This window comes from Mauremys reevesii, linkage group 7 (genome assembly GCF_016161935.1).
Source record: "Mauremys reevesii isolate NIE-2019 linkage group 7, ASM1616193v1, whole genome shotgun sequence".
In the NCBI taxonomy this organism is placed as follows: domain Eukaryota; kingdom Metazoa; phylum Chordata; order Testudines; family Geoemydidae; genus Mauremys; species Mauremys reevesii.
Genome location: NC_052629.1, coordinates 93238090 through 93253432, shown reverse-complemented (window position 1 = coordinate 93253432; position 15343 = coordinate 93238090). Strand labels below are relative to the sequence as shown.

Here is a 15343-nt window from a genome sequence, read left to right as displayed (position 1 = left end):
CCCTAGAACCCCAATAGGACGGGTCAGTACTTCCGGTGGTCAGGTTCCGCTTTGTTACAAAAGTCTCTACTGCTGGTTTCCTCGCTACCCGACGGACTTTCCGGTTCCCCAGTAGGCGCCGCCATCTTCGGAATCGGCTACTTCCATCCCCGCCGCCATGTCTAAGGCCGTGGAGCAGGGCAAGGAGGCCGCGCCTCCCCCCAAGCCGCTGTTCGGCAGCTGCTGGAGCTGCCGCGTCCTGTCCGGCTCGGCGCTGATCGGGGCCGGGTACTGGGTCTATCTAGGCCCGCGCAGGATCATGAGCCGGGGCAACTACCCTTCCGCATGGAACATCTTCCAGCTTTCCTTCGCAGTCGGTGAGTGCGGGTCAGGGGTGGGCAGAGCGTGACCCCATCTCCATGGGAACCGTCCCACACGTCAGTGAGAGCTGGAGTCACAAGTCTTATTGGAGGTCATTGACCTGGGGGGGCAGGGGTTATAGGTCACCCTAAGGCCAGGGTTCAAGGGCCACACCAGCTACATGGGACTAGCCATACAAATCACCCCCATTAGAGGCAGTCCAGCCTCTGGGGTAGGGAAGAGTCAGTGGCACTGCCCCATCTCTCTGGAACTGGAGGGAGGGGTCACTGAGGTCAGGGCAAGGCAGATTATAGGTCATAGAGGGGTTAGGATAACTTCCATGGCTCCCACTACTCCTACTTCTATGCTGGCTTTAAGGAGCATATTGGCTCATGATCTAGCAAGTCCCCATCTCTAGGGAAACTATAACCTACATGTTGCCCACCCCCTTTAAGTTCCTGGGGGTCATGCCTTTGAGGAGAGCGTCAGTCCTATACAGCCACCTCCGATGTCTCCTTCCTTTCTCCCCTCCAGGTCTCGTCTGCTGGGGCGTAGTCATCATAGCTGATCCAGTTGGCAACCAGAAGAAGTACAACAAATAAGGCAGGACAAGGTGCAGCTGCTGCCTCCATCAGCACTGGCCAAGTCAAACAATGTGCATTTGGGACAATAACATGAATCCAAGAGAAAACTGTTTGCCTCTTCTTACTATGGTAGCTCCCCAGTGGTACCTGGGAGAGAAGAGACCCACCCCAACTCCCCCATTGCTACAATCCCCATCTTCCTCTCCACTAAGCTCCAGCTGCATGCAACCCTTCCCTCTCGGCTTGCCTTATGCCATGGCAGCTCCCCAGACTGCCCCTCTGGTGCAATCCCCCAGACTAGCTCCTGTTTATGGGATGAGCTATGACAGTATTTCTCCCCGTCTTGACTCTGTTCATTCCAGCATCCAGTTCTAATTTAATCTCCTGCTGCTTTGAACCCCCCTTGGCTCCAGCTAGGCTCTGCTCAACAAGAACTGGCCCCATGGGGCCTGGACTCACAGAAGTGTGGGGGAGGAATTGAATTTCAGCCTATGCTAGGAAATAGTGACTCAGAAAGACAGAGAGATAATCAGCTGACTAGGAGCTCCTAGTGTAGTGCTTTAGCCAAAAGGGATAATGTGATCCTTGGCTGTATGAACAGGGGAATCATGTCAGAAAAGAGGCTTTATTCCCTCTGTAGCTGGCATTGGTGCAGCCACTGCTGGAATACTGTGTCCAGTTCTGGTATCCACAATTCAAGCATATGAATAAGCTGGAGAGGGTTTGGAGAAGAACCACAAGAATGATTAAAGGATTAGAAAGCCTGCCTTGTAGTGACAGACTCACAGAGCTCAATGTTTTCAGCTTAACAAAGTGGTTAGGAGGTGACTTGATCAGTCTAGAACAGGGGTCGGCAACCTTTCAGAAGTGGTGTGCCGAATCTTCATTTATTCACTCTAATTTAAGGTTTCGTGTGCCAGTAATGCATTTTAACAGTTTTAGAAGGACTCTTTCTAAAAGTCTATAATATATAACTAAACTATTGTTGTATGTAAAGTGAATAAGGTTTTTAAAATGTTTAAGAAGCTTCATTTAAAATTAAATTAAAATGCAGAGCTCCCCGGACTGGTGGCCAGGACCCAGGCAGGGTGAGTGTCACTGAAAATCAGCTTGCGTGCCACCTTTGGCACCAGTGCCATAGGTTGCCTACGCCTGGTCTAGAAGTACTGACATGGGGAATGAAAATTTCATAGATGACTTTTCAATATAGCAGACAAAGATCTAACAAGATCCATGAGCTGGGAAGTTGAAACTAAACAAATTCAGACTGGAACTAAAATGCAGATTCAACAGGAGGATGATTAACCATTGGAACAAGTTATTCAGGTCTGGGGTGGATTCTCCATCACTGGAAATTTTTGGCCAAGTTTGCAAAGGCCTTAGGCTCAACTTGATAGCATTTCTGTGTGGAACATGATCACATTTAAATGCCACATCTGGTCAATTCTAAAATTTCAGGGGGTGTTGTAACCATCAAAGGCCAGAAAACCAAAAGGGGAGGAGGGGCACAAAGCCCCAGCCTATTAATGCTTCTCATACAATACCCCATCTCTGCTCACCCAATAGTGTAATGTTGACAGCCTGAATTATTTCTATCAGACAGAAATAATGGGGGTACACAAAGCTATTGGTATAGAAGGGAGAATGGGGGGGGGTGTCCCTGAATCCTCCCTGTCTAGGGGAATTTCAGAGGATGGGAAGGTGGCAGCCAAGCAGCGTTTTGGGGGAACTCAGCCCGCACAAGCTCCAAAGTGGGCATCCCCTTGTTAAACCTGACAGGATGCTTTTCTCAGATCCCCTCTAGTTCAAACAGGGATGCATTCAGGGATGCTTGAGGGCCTGTGGTCAGATCAGACCAACTGAGCACAGTGGCCTGTTACTAATCCAGACAGATGCTGGACCCAGCCAGGGGCTGAGTGGGCTTTCCCTCCTCAGTTGTACTGGAATAGTTTGGGATTGGGCAGCATGACTGGGAAGGTGCTAACAACAGATAATGGAGAGAGGGTCAAATTCTGTCCTCAATGCTGAGAGCATGCAGCACCTAGTGCTTAAAGCGAAGGGCCTGCTGGGTTTTATGGCTGACCCAGCACATGACCTCAGGCAGTGGCACTGAGCCAGCAAACTGGGGAGGGAAGAAGGGATGTGGAGAGTAAAGGTTCCATCCTGGGAGCAGCACCTACTGCTTTAACTACTGATTGCATCCTCAGCCCAGCACCCCCAGCAAGAACTGGGCTGCTCCCTGCCCTCTCCCACGTTCCCAGCCAGGCTCTTTGCAGGAAGGCTGGCACAGTCATTCCCTTTCCACAGGGTTTGGATTACAGAGGATCTCCCCAGCCCAACTGCAGGAACATCTGCTCCAAAAGGGCCCCCCTAACTCAAGTTGCCCAGAGAGGGCAAGCAGGAGCCCCAGGCCCAGAGTGCCCCATGGGCTGCTGCTCCTTCAGGGAACAGAGCCTTAGAATGGGCCTCTCAGCCCTGACTGCTTGGGCAGAGTCCTGGGACACAGATCTCATCTCACTTGCCGTCTGTTAAATTATCACCTTCAACAGCAGCTTTGAAACCCCATTCCAAGTCCAGGCCAGTAGGGCAAAGCCCCCCACGGGGGTATCAACAGCAGCCTGGCTCCTGCCTATACCCACTAATTCCCTCAGGCTTTGGGGGAGGGTAGGAGCCAGACCTGCCTAGCCACAGCTGTTTTCCATCTCCTCACCTATGCAGCTCCCTCCCACTTGGTAGCAATACTACCCCAGCTGAGGGGAGCACACAGCACCGTGCACCAGGGCAGGAGAAGGGGAGTCACAGCCCATTCAACCCCCAGGGCTGTACCTCAGGCTCTTTACTGACCGTGGGCCAGGCCTGGGTGTCACATCTCACCTGGAGGATGGTACGGTCCAGCACAGCAAGTACCCCCCGCCCTCCCGGTCCTGCCCCGTACCCTAATGCTGCACTGGAGCCAGCACTGAGAGTAAGGGGACAGCTCCTCCTGCAGAGCTTGGACTTCTCTTTGCACTATCCCCTCCCCATAGTGCCCCCATTGGGCACGTGGGGTAAGACCAGATCACACTGTAGGGGTAGAGAGAGCAGAGGAGTCTCTCCTCATAGACTGCCTAGGGCAAGGCATCTTCCCTACCAGGCCTTTCCCCTCTGACTTCTCCAGTTTTACCTCCCAGCCTCTGTCTATACAGCACTTGCCATGACAGACCCCACTCTTGGCTGCAGGGTATCTGTGCAGCACCCGGTGTGACAATCGGGTCCCCGTCTCTGCTACTGGGGGTAATAGTGGCAGCGGCATTATCTGTGCAGCATCTGGCACAACAAATCTATGACCCTTGGACTATGAAGCTATAGTGGGGTCCCCTCTCGGCTGGTGGGGGTCTGCTCAGAGCTCAGCCTGCTGGCTGCCCCCTCCAGCTCAGTTGGGGCCTCCTTCCTGTCACCCACCAATAGCAGCATGGGGGAATAATGGGTGGCAGCGGCAGCAGAACAGATGATGTTTATTAGTGTCCCTGGTGCTGGGGCTCACGCTGTGGCACTCCCCCAGGGAAGCTGGACACATACCCCCCCGCAGCTGCTATGCTGGGTTCCAGTCCTGGGGAGGCGAAATGGTCAGTCACTTCTCTGGGCTCAGTCGGACAGGGGGAGGGGCAGAACCACGGTGTGAGGATGGCAGAGGGAACCACAGGAATCCAGGGCCGGGGTGGGGAGGGAGCTCCGGTCACAGCACATGAGCCAGGGCGTCCTTCAGCTGTTACACTTCTTGGCCACTATGAGAACGGCCGAAGGCACCAAACCTGTTGGGGTAGGAGACAGGCTGAAGCCAGGAACCGGGTGCATATGCATTGTGGGGGGAGCAGTGTCCACTCCTGCCCGTGGGGCTGGGCAGGTTTGATCCCTGAGAGTGGGAGTGATTTCAGCAGGGGGTCTGAGCTGGAAGGGCCTTGGGTGTTCTGTGGTTTGCATCCTCCCACAAGACCCTGTGGTGGCTGGTGCCAACAGCTGGTGCAGCTTCCACTGTGCAGAGAGCCTACAGGGCTGCAGCCTACCCTGCCCAAATGAGGACAACTGGGACAGAGCTGGCTCTTGCAGTGGGTTCTCTGCTGACAGCTCGGGCTCCTGTCCCCAGCAGCACCACCCACAAGCAGACTCCATGCCCTCCCTTCTCTGATAGGGGCCCCAAAGGAACAGCTGGATGGGCCTTAGTCGAGTCCTCAGCCCAGATCTGTTCTCAAAGGACTCCCCACTGTTGCTTAGTGGTTGGAGTAGTGGGGTCTGGGAGTCAGGACTCCTGGTTCTGTTCCCCAGCTCTGGGACAGGAGTGGGATCTAGTGGGTCAGAGCAGGGCAGCTGGGAGCCAGAACTGGTTCTGTTCCCCAGTTCTGCTGCTAACTCTGCCCTCAAATCAATCACTTTGCCTGCCCCTCCGCCCAAGGCTTACCTAGCTCCTGCAAGGGCTTCTCCATGTCCTCGTCAGTGAAGATGCGGCGGGGAAAGCTGGTGAGGAGGTGGAAGGGCTCCCCACCATCCTTGCGGTTCAGCTCTACGTACAGCCGCACGGCTGCCAGCTGCTCCTTGGCCTTGAAGGTCTGCGTGAGCGACGTCCCGTCTAGCAGCCTCACCTGGACGGAGGGCAAGAGCGGCTGAGTGCAGGCCCCATGCCACAGTGGGGCAGCATGCTGGGAGGGCCAGTCCCCCTGCGTTAAGAGGAGAGCTGCCTGTGTTCTCCTTGTCTTGCAACCCTGGGTGTGACCTCAGAGATAGGGGGCTTCCTCCGGAGCTGCAGCAGCAAGCCAGATCAGGCCAATATCCCAGTGACTGCCTGGGACCCCACCACCCTTCCCAGCAAGGCCTGCTGTCTGCAACCACCCAGAACCCACAGCAGGTAGACTGGCATGTGTCTAAGGAGCAGATGGACGAAGCACAAGAGTCTGTGGGGCTGCCCCCTACCCGGGTACCTGTATTCGGCACTGGTCATACTCTCTCTTTGTGGGCGGTTCCTGGCTGGGGGATGAGGGCACCGGTGTCTCCTGGACTGGCTCGGCTGGGGCCTGGGAGCTGCTGCCACCTCCAAACTGGATGGGAAAGGTACACTGAGTGGGACAGGCACCAAGATGCAAGTGGGTTCCCCTTCCAGGCCCAAGCTGGTTTCACCAGGCTGCCCTAGGGACCCCACCCACCCACTCCCTAGCACTCACACAGCACCCCCACACACACCATACCCAGCAGGCACAGAGCAAAGTCACGCCCAGGGCATCTCCCTCCCTACATAGAGGGCACTGAGCATGGGATCTCACAGGGTGAATGGGACCCACCACAGCCCCACCCCCTCATCAGCCCTTCCCCCTACAGCCTACTTCCACACACACCCCACAACCTCCTCACACACTCCTCCCCCAGCTTAAGGGACAGCAGTGGCAGGAGCCACCATGGGGGGCCTGGATCCCACCCAGCCACTGCTGCTCACCCACCTTCTTGACTCGCTCTGCCTTGTCCCGCTCGATCTTCTCACGCACCCGCTGCCTGCAAGAACAGGCATAGTTAGAGGTGGCAGCATAGCCGAGGGTGTTTCTGCTGCAATGTCACGGCAAGGGCAAGTTCCATATCTACATCCACTCCTCCCCCTTTCCCCAATGTACCCCATCCCACTGCCCACCACTCCCTCAGTCTTCACTTGCTCCCCACACATCCCCATCCCACTCTCCCTGGGCTCTCACTTGGCCAGCTTCTCCTCCATCTTCTCCCTGCGCCTCTCCTCTGCCATCTTCTTCATCTCGTCCTCCTGCAGCTTCTGGCGGATCATGGAAAGCTCCTGGCCCTGCTTGCGCCGCTGCTTCTCCCGCTCAATAGTCTCCCGCTTCTCCCGCTCCTCCCTCTCCCGCTGCTTCTGTGCGATCAGCTCCATCATCCTGCAGGAGGGACAGGAGTGGGCACCACCTTCCATGGCCCCTGCTCCCCACAGGACCCACACCCTAAGGGACCAAATCCCCCTTGCTCCAAGAGTTATGCTTCCCAGCATGCCATGCAGCTGGCATCCCTGGGGGACAGGTCTCTCCCTGCCAGCCAGGAAATCATGGGGGGTGGAGGGGGGCCTTCCTACCGCTTGGTCTGTTCCTTCTTCTCCTCCTCAGTCAAGGGGTGCTTGTCATCTCCCTCCGCTGAGCCCTCCTCCACGAGATCTGTAGGGAAAAGCCTTCATTATCCTCTGCTCAGAGGTGAGCACCCCCTGCTGCCTACACAAGGTACACAGGTAATGAGCAAAGCACTGGGACATCAGGGTGGGACCAGGATCCTTCAGAGCCCCTGTCACAAGTGTGTGAGCCTAGACCGCAGCAGGGCTCCCAACCCGCCCCTCCTTCAGGCAAAGCCCACCCCCTGAGTCAGTGGGATCCCAGCGCGGGTGGAGGGGGTCACTCAAGGAAGGAACAGCCAAGAAGCAGGCAAGATCCTGGTGCATGTGGGCCACGGCTCAACCTAGAGGATCCCACAAGTCAAGGTGAGCAGCTTGCCCCCCCTCCACCCAGCACAGGCAACTCCTCAGGGCTGTTCAAACCTGCTCTGGCTTCCACGGTCTCAGGGGTGCTTCCCTCAGGTGGCTCCTCCGTGCCCAAGACATGGCCCTGGGGAGGCACGTATGGCTCATCCACGTCAGGGTCATTCTCATGCTCCATGAGCCTTTTGAGGAAGGAGAGAGAACAAGCATCAGCAGGGAGAAGGCAGAGTCATAAAGGATGGAAATGCAGACAGATCTAGGGGGAGGGGGGCTCCAACACACCAGTCCATGGCCTGCTCGATGCCTTGGTTCCCCGTCAGCGCCAGCGCCTTCTCCCTAAAAGAAACAGACAGCCATGGCTGAGTTCCACCCAGGAGCTGCACAGCTCTATCACTGCCCCACTCCCACAGCAGCATCGTACCCATGAAACGCTTCATAGACCAGAGACAGATGGACAGCTCAATGGGGTGACCCAAACCGCCACTGTCCAGGCCCTGAGAACAAACCTGGGTCTCCTCCTCTCTAGCCAACTGACAGAACATTACCCCAACCTGGAATAGACACCACAGCCACCAGCGTAACATCAATCCGCGAGCCAGGGATGAGGGGGACTCAGCAGGAAACACAGAGGAGCCACGTGCTAGGCTATATAACTGGAGTGATCATTCATGCTGGTGGAGGCTCTGGAAGGACTAGAATACTGTCTGCTTCAGGGCTGAGCCAATCATTAGATACTGGGAGCTAAGGTGAGGCCTTCATGGGGCACGTTGTCCTCCAGCTGCTTACTCCTTTGGGTGCAGAGGCACAAATAGCTCCCTTCTCTTCCCCCCCACCCAATGCTGGCCACTCAAAACCCTCCTACTGACTAGGAAGGCCTACCCAAGAGCAGGGAGGTGATTTCCCTTCTGCTCATGGCCTTGGTGAGATCATGACTGGAATCCTGCACCAAGATCTGGGTGCTACCTTTGAAACTGGGTGTTGAGCCACTGAAGGTGAAGAGAAGAAACTCAAAAACAATTTGAGGGCTGAAGAAAACACCTGACGGTGAGAGATTGAAAGAGCTCAATCTGTCTAGTTCATTAAAAAATAAGACAGAGGTGATCTGACTAGAGCATACGTAGCGGGGAAAAATAGCAGGCACTAAAGGACTCTTTAATGTAACAGAGACATGGAGATCAAGAACCAATGGCTGGAAGCTGGTGCCAGACACATTTCAATGAGAAATTGCATGTTTTTCCCAGGGAGGGTGATAGACCATTGGAACATGCTCCGCAGTGCAGGGGTGGATTCTCCATCTCCAGTCCAGGCTCGCTGCCCTTCTGGAAGATGTTTTAGTGAAACACAAGTGATCAGGCTCAATGCAGGGGGAACTGAGAGACATTCTCTGGCCTGTACTATACCACAGGGCAGACTAGATGATCTAATGATCCCTTCTGGCCTTACCCTCTATAACAGCTTCTAGGAATCCTCTGAAGCACCCTGGGAGCCAGGGCTAGAAGGACCCTGGTTCTGCTCCAGTTGGTCCATTGCTAGGGAACTGACGCTGCTGGCCCCTACATCCAGCTTTGATACATGTAGCAGATTTGATTTCAAACAGATCCTGCTGTTCGCACTCACTGGCTTCGTTCACTGGCCGGTCCCCTCGTGCTGTTCATGAGGGGATGCCCAAGCTGCTGGGGTTGTGAATTCAAGTTAAAGAACATCAAACTGGCCCCAGCCCCTGCTTTGATTCGGTATCACCAAGGGGGTGCAGCACAGGCATCATTGCACAATGTCTCTGACATGTGACACAGCCAGTCTCCAGCCTTGTCCCAGGGGAACGTTGTATAAGCATTACTTGTTTAGTCTGAAGAACTGGGGGGGGGGGAAATGGGCAGAAGCATTATCCCTGCTGTGCTGGTGGGGAAATTGAGGCAAAGGGACAGGACTCCCAGTCCCCATCCTCTAACCCACTAGACCCCACTCTCCTCCCGGCACTGGGGATAGAATCCAGAAGTCCTGCTCTCAGCACTAGATTTTCCTTTCCCCTCAAAGAGCATTCCCACATTGCATCAGATCCCGCCATGCTGCCATTCTACAGCCATAGGCCATGACCCCCCTATCACTGGTAGGGAGCATCCTGACCTGGTCAAGATGCAGTGGCAGCTAAGGCAGCCTGTGGACACCTGGGAGGGGAATGAGGGGATGGAGGCAGGGGCACACGTACGCTCTGTTCTGGGAGAAGCCCATCTCGATGAGACTCTCCAGTGCTGTGCACTCCATGATGTGCTGCTCTGGACCGAGCTATCTCTCTGCAAAGGGAAGAGAGGAAGAAGATGTGTTACCGGGCAGCTTCAAGAGGATCAGTGGCTGCTAAAGGACAGAGTGGGACAACTGGAGAACAGGATGTAATATGTGGCACATCCACTACCTGAGAGGTTCCTTGGGCCTGGACCCCACACCCCTCCCAGTGCCAGGAATAGAACCCAGGAGTCCTGGCTCCCAGCTCCTACTAGATCCCACAGACCCCTTGGTCTCACATGATTCATGCTGTTGTGTGATGCTTAGTCCTGGGGTGAATCCCACCACAAGAGGGTTACAGGTAGGTCAGGGGGCAAAACCCATGGCAGACAAGAGCAAAGGGGCCACTTGGGCTGTGCCCAGGTCCAGAGCGTTGTCCCTGAAGAGGTGGCCAGGAGCCAGAGAGGACGGGGTGTGATGCCATTTAGCCCTCCTCTATCCACTGGGTTAAAGGGCCCCTTAAACCCTGCAACCAATGACTGGATGCACCCAGCTCATAGCTGCGTTCATGCCCTGGCACCGGGGTCCACTCTCCTCCACTCCCCACCTCTGCATGGCTGGTGGCGCACCCTCAGGCAGAGACTCCATCCCATCCCTTCTTTACAACCCCCACCCCCAGGCAGAGCCCCCCACACCCCTCACAAGCCCCTGTATCTCCCCAGAGCCCCCCCCAGCCCCTGTATCCCCCTGCAGAACCTCCCAAGCCCCTGTATCTCCCCACATCCCCTGCAGAGCCCCCAAGCCCCTGTATCTCCCCACATCCCCTGCAGAGCCCCCAAGCCCCTGTATCTCCCCCCACATACCCCTGCAGAGCCCCCCAAGCCCCAGTATCTGCCCCACATCCCCTGCAGAGGCCCCCCCAAGCCCCTGTATCTGCCCCACATCCCCCTGCAGAGCCCCCCCCAGCCCCTGTATCTCCCCCCACATCACCCTGCAGAGCCCCCCCAAGCCCCTGTATCTCCCCACATCCCCTGCAGAGCCCCCAAGCCCCTGTATCTCCCCCACATCCCCTGCAGAGCCCCCAAGCCCCTGTATCTCCCCCCACATCCCCCTGCAGAGCCCCCCAAGCCCCGGTATCTCCCCACAGAGCCCCCTGCAGAGCCCCTGTATTTCCCCACGGAGTCTCCCCTCGCGGGGGCCGGGCTAGGGGGATTTTGGCGGAGCAGGTCCAGGCCGGGGGCGGTGTCCTGGGGACTCACCGGGTCCGGCTATCGGAGGCTCCGCGCCGGAAGCAGCGAGACTGAAGCGGCCGCTGTGTTTGGTCATGTGAGGGCGGCAGACGGCAACCTCCCAGGGACAAACGGCGCCGTTCTGCGCTCCTCCTTAAAGGGGCAGAGACCCGGAGCGGAGTGGGGCTTAGTGGTTAGAGTGGGGAGCGGGGGAATCAGTGTGCCTGAGTTACATCCCTAGCTCTGCCAGTGATTCACTGGGTCACTCGGGGTGAGTCACAGCACCACTTACTGCCTCAGTTTCCCCACATCCAACTTGAGAACCAACCCATTAATAGCTGCCTGAGCCACACTCCAGACAGGGGGTCCACAGAATAACCAGGACAGAGAGAAACATCCAGCCATGCCCTCTCTAGAGTGACCCCCTTTCCCCCTCATCCAGTGGATCTTATCTCGGCCTCCCCACCGCAGGAGCTGTCAGGTCCCAGGCTCTGTCTATATCACTGAGCCTATGCCAACATAATCTGGTCCCCGTCACCATAGCATCTGACTGCCTCACAGTCTTTACTGCATTTATCCTCACACACCCCAGGGAAGTAGAGCCAGGCTATTATCCCCATTGAACAGCGCAGGAACTGAGGCACAGAAAGACTAAGTGACTTGTCCAACATCACGCCTCTCCTCTGACACCAACAGACCATCCTTCTTCTCTTGTGGAAGCAAGCCCCCTGGTGTCAGAGGAGAGGCATGACGACCCCGATGCCCATCCCAAAGCTTTTGACTCTTTTAGGGCTTATCTGCAAAGTGAAGTTATTCTGGACTAAGGTAGGGGGTGAATTCAAAGAACAAGGGCTATTCTGGAGCAGTTTACCAGGCGGCTGCTTTTACTCTGGAACAGCTGTTCCAGTCAATCTCCACAGTCATAATGAGGACAAGCCCATTGTGTGCCCGGGCCATGTGCTGCTGAGGAGACTCTGCTGCAGCCCATAGTCTGCATCCCATCTCCAGTCCCTGTGGGATGCACATTGCCCAGGGCCCCAGCAGTGAATGGACACTGTGCTAGGACATGAGCTCTACAAACTCAGCTCCCCCTCGTGATCTCCTTTGGTACCCTAAATCCACCCCACACCCAGCCCAGTAAGGTGGCTCCCCGGTCAGGGAAATGCAGAGCAAAGGAGATATTTCAGGGGGCCCAGCTGTTGTCACTCCAAGACAGATGTGGGGGTGGCAGCCTTATTTTACCCAGGGAGATGGGAGCTGAGACAAGGAGCCTGATCTGAACCTGGGTGGGTGAGGTCTTGGGTGAGGGGTGGAGTCTCTTCGCTCCTCTCTTGGTCTACAGGGCAGGTGGAAGAGGAGATGAGTTTGCTTTGAGGGCACATGTGGTGTGAGATGGGGCTGTGAGAGACATCTCTCTAACCTGGCATGACACCGCTCAGGTTGGAACATCCCAGCCGAGGCCACAAATGTTTCCTCGGTGATGCCTTGCATCCGGAACCTGCACACATGGGCAGAACCTTGACATTCCTGGCCCAGCACCAGTGAGGGGCTGGAGGCACCTGGGCTGGTCAGGATGGTGAGAGGCAGTGGATGGGAGGAGTTTGTTGTGTGTATATAAAATGGCTTCCTCATCTTGCCCCACCCCAGAGGCAGCTGCATCTCCCCGCTGGATGAGGGATCCCTGTGTAAATAGCCCCTGTGCCCCACCCCAGAAAGGGCTGCATCTTATTTCTGGGCAAGAGATCCCTGTATAAACAGACATCATACCTCACCCCAGAGCCAGCTGCAGCTCAGTGCTGGATGAGGGATCCTTATGTAAACAGCTGCCATGCCCCCATCCCAGAGGCAACTGCATCTCAGTAGCAGGGGCAGCAGTCTGTATATATACTGCCTGCAGTGCATGTTGGGATTTCACTAGCTAAATGTCAGATACTGTAATATTGAGCACTGTAGTCCCTTTCACCCCCTCATCTGTCTATCCTCCCCTTGCAGCAGCCCCCAGACACAGGATCACACCCAGGCCTCACGCCTCAGGAGCCAGGCCCAGCCTTGTTCTACCCGTCAGGGCCCGCTCTCAGCATCCCTCCAGCCCCTTGGGCATCTGGGAATATTGTTGCACAAGAGCACAACTACTGCAGCTGGCCAGACTCTGAGGGCAGTGTGCGAAGAGCCCCCAACTCGGAGAGAGTGGAGCTGGCCTCAGTCAGAAGCAGACGGCAAACACGTCAGGGCCCAGGGTACAAAGCTAGTCAGGTGAGTTGGGGCGCAACAATGCTGGTACAGCTGGATAACAATTGGAGGCCAGGGATCTGGGGGACTGGCTCAGAGCCACAACCCAGGCCAGGACCCCCATGCAGATCAGTGATCCTTAGGGATCCTACAAGAACAAACAAGGCATCTTATCTAACCCTACCAGGGGATCCCTGTATAAACAGTCCCTGAACACCACCCAAGAGGCACCTGCATCTCAGCATTAACGAGGGTTCACTGTATGAAGGGCCCTTGTGCACCACCCCAGTCTAGGTGGCTGCATCTCAGTGCCAAGTGAAGGATCCATGTACAAACAGCCCCCGCCCCTCACCAGAGTCATCTCCATCTCAGTGCTCCCCATGATTCCTTCCTGGTGGGGTTAGTGAATTACTGGGTAAAAAGTGCTGAGACGCTCAGATGAAGGGGGGGCCTCTAGAGGGTGCCACATGGGCGTTATTATATGGCTGACTTATGTGAGTTGGAGGGCCCCACTCCCCCAGCCAGCAGGTCTTGTACAAGGCAGCGTCAGGGGATTGCTGGCAGGGTAGGGAGAGCAGCTCTGAGTCCTAGTTTGGCCCCTCACTCTAGCTCTGCCCTTTCTCGCAGGGACCCTGGGCCTCTATGCCCCCCGGACCCACAACAGCCAGCGTCTTCTGCAGCCGCCAGCCCCTCAGGGGGAGGAGGAGGGCAAAGGCCCAGGCTGTTCAGCCACTCCAGATCCATGGCCTATCCCTGGGCCAGTATCAGCAGCTGTTCCGCTCACTGGTGGAACGGGAGCTGGGTCCAGCAGAGACCCCAGGCCATGGGCTAGAATGGGGCCGCAGGATCAAAGAGCAGCTGTTCTACGCTGTGGGCTGCCCCCGCTACCGGCAGCTGGTGGGTCCCGACGGGCATGTCCGGGTGGTGGAGTATGCACACCGCACTGGGCACAGGCAGGCCCCACCCCATTATGACATCGACACTGGGGATGAGGAGCCACCTGGCACCGAGGAAGCACCAGGCCCAGCTGAGCCTTCACCCTAAGAGGCCAATCCTGCAGAGCCCAGCTGGGCCCAGCCCCACGCAGGCAAACCTCTGTCAATTACACTGTGAACCTGGCAGCGTGTGATCTATGTCCTGTCTGTTGTGAAGGGACCGAGGTGGAGCTGAGTCTGGGTCCAGCCAGGTCATTGTTTCCAGCTCTGGTTTTCTTGATTGCCCTCCCAGGCATGGACCCCATGGGGCTCTGCAGTCCAGCTGCCCTCGCCCCCAAAACTGATGCCCCAGGCCTTCTGAACCCCTAGTTTCTTACACACACATCCCACTGGCTGTGGGTGCTCTGGGCTTCTAGTTTAACCTCTTGAGGGACAATACAACAGGAATGCAGGGAACACAGAGTTAGCAAAGGCAGCTCTGAACCACAGTCACTTTACTCTTCCAAAGCGCTCAATAGTAACGGATCTCTGGAAAATAACAAAAGTCCAAAACCCCCATGCTGCTGGATCTCCTCCATCCTGTGCATCCAAGGCCTCTGCTGGTGTTTCAGGCTCTTCAGCTTCCTCCTGTCCTTGCTCTTCTGCTTCCATGTGGCAATGGCTGCTGCCTACTCAGTGTAGCACTCCTCTCTCTTCCTTCTTTGTCTGGGTGGTTAGCTGGATAGCTCCCATACCCTTCTCCAGCCAGGCACCTGTGCAGAAGAGGTCTAGGTGGGTAGCTCACCACTCGAGAGTCATTTGACCATGACAGCTGCAGATTATGAGTCCTGGTGGATTCTCCGTGCTGGGCCTTTAGCAAGCTGCCACGCCCCTGGGCTGGGCAGGGAGGCTGGCTGGAGGCATTTAAATAGGTTCACCTTCATCGGGGTTACGTCATACAAAATGGGCTTCACGGTTTGATACAGACATATCCCACAATGTCACATGGATATCCTAGTACAGATCCCCCCTTGATGGGGCTGGGATTCCCAGTTACCCCAGTTAAAACCATTTAAGAACACCTTACTAATGCACAAAAAACTTCAATCTGAGAACTGAAGAAGAAGACTGTGCTGGTTAAAAAAATGACTTGGTTTAGAGGGGAAGAGAGGGCAGAGATTAAATATATATATAGAGAGAGAAATACATGGAAAAAAGGGGACATTGATACTAATGAATATATATCAGAAGTTAGGCATTGCAGAAAATTGATAAGGGAAGCAAACAGAAACAACGGGAAATCTATGCCCAGCAGAGTTAAGGACAATAAGAAGGAGTTTT

General features: G+C 55.8%; 3 protein-coding genes across 5 annotated transcripts; 2 read left to right on the top strand and 1 right to left on the bottom strand.

Annotated features, from left to right (window-relative positions):
- Positions 1–15: 15 nt before the first annotated feature.
- DMAC1 (distal membrane arm assembly component 1) lies at positions 16–1501 on the top strand. The gene is made up of 2 exons (XM_039547575.1): positions 16–356; positions 874–1501. The coding sequence occupies exons 1-2, from the start codon at positions 158–160 to the stop codon at positions 939–941; spliced, it is 267 nt and encodes an 88-aa protein (XP_039403509.1). The 5' UTR covers positions 16–157; the 3' UTR covers positions 942–1501.
- Positions 1502–4103: 2602 nt separating this feature from the next.
- UBXN1 (UBX domain protein 1) lies at positions 4104–14314 on the bottom strand. Its single transcript, XM_039482910.1, is given in 11 exon segments — positions 4104–4714; positions 5359–5539; positions 5876–5992; positions 6389–6440; positions 6635–6826; positions 7018–7096; positions 7471–7592; positions 7693–7746; positions 9617–9701; positions 10890–11012; positions 14204–14314. Coding segments are annotated over 11 exon segments (1131 nt in total). The 5' UTR covers positions 14280–14314; the 3' UTR covers positions 4104–4664.
- LOC120369505 lies at positions 11453–14209 on the top strand. Of its 3 annotated transcripts, none has more exons than XM_039482911.1 (3): positions 11453–11684; positions 12852–13112; positions 13716–14209. In XM_039482911.1, the coding sequence occupies exons 1-3, from the start codon at positions 11607–11609 to the stop codon at positions 14130–14132; spliced, it is 756 nt and encodes a 251-aa protein (XP_039338845.1). In that variant the 5' UTR covers positions 11453–11606; the 3' UTR covers positions 14133–14209. The 3 variants fall into 3 exon arrangements, with proteins under 3 accessions (XP_039338845.1, XP_039338847.1, XP_039338846.1); XM_039482913.1 differs by lacking the exon at positions 11453–11684 and adding an exon at positions 12357–12435; XM_039482912.1 differs by lacking the exon at positions 11453–11684 and adding an exon at positions 12365–12465.
- Positions 14315–15343: the final 1029 nt, after the last annotated feature.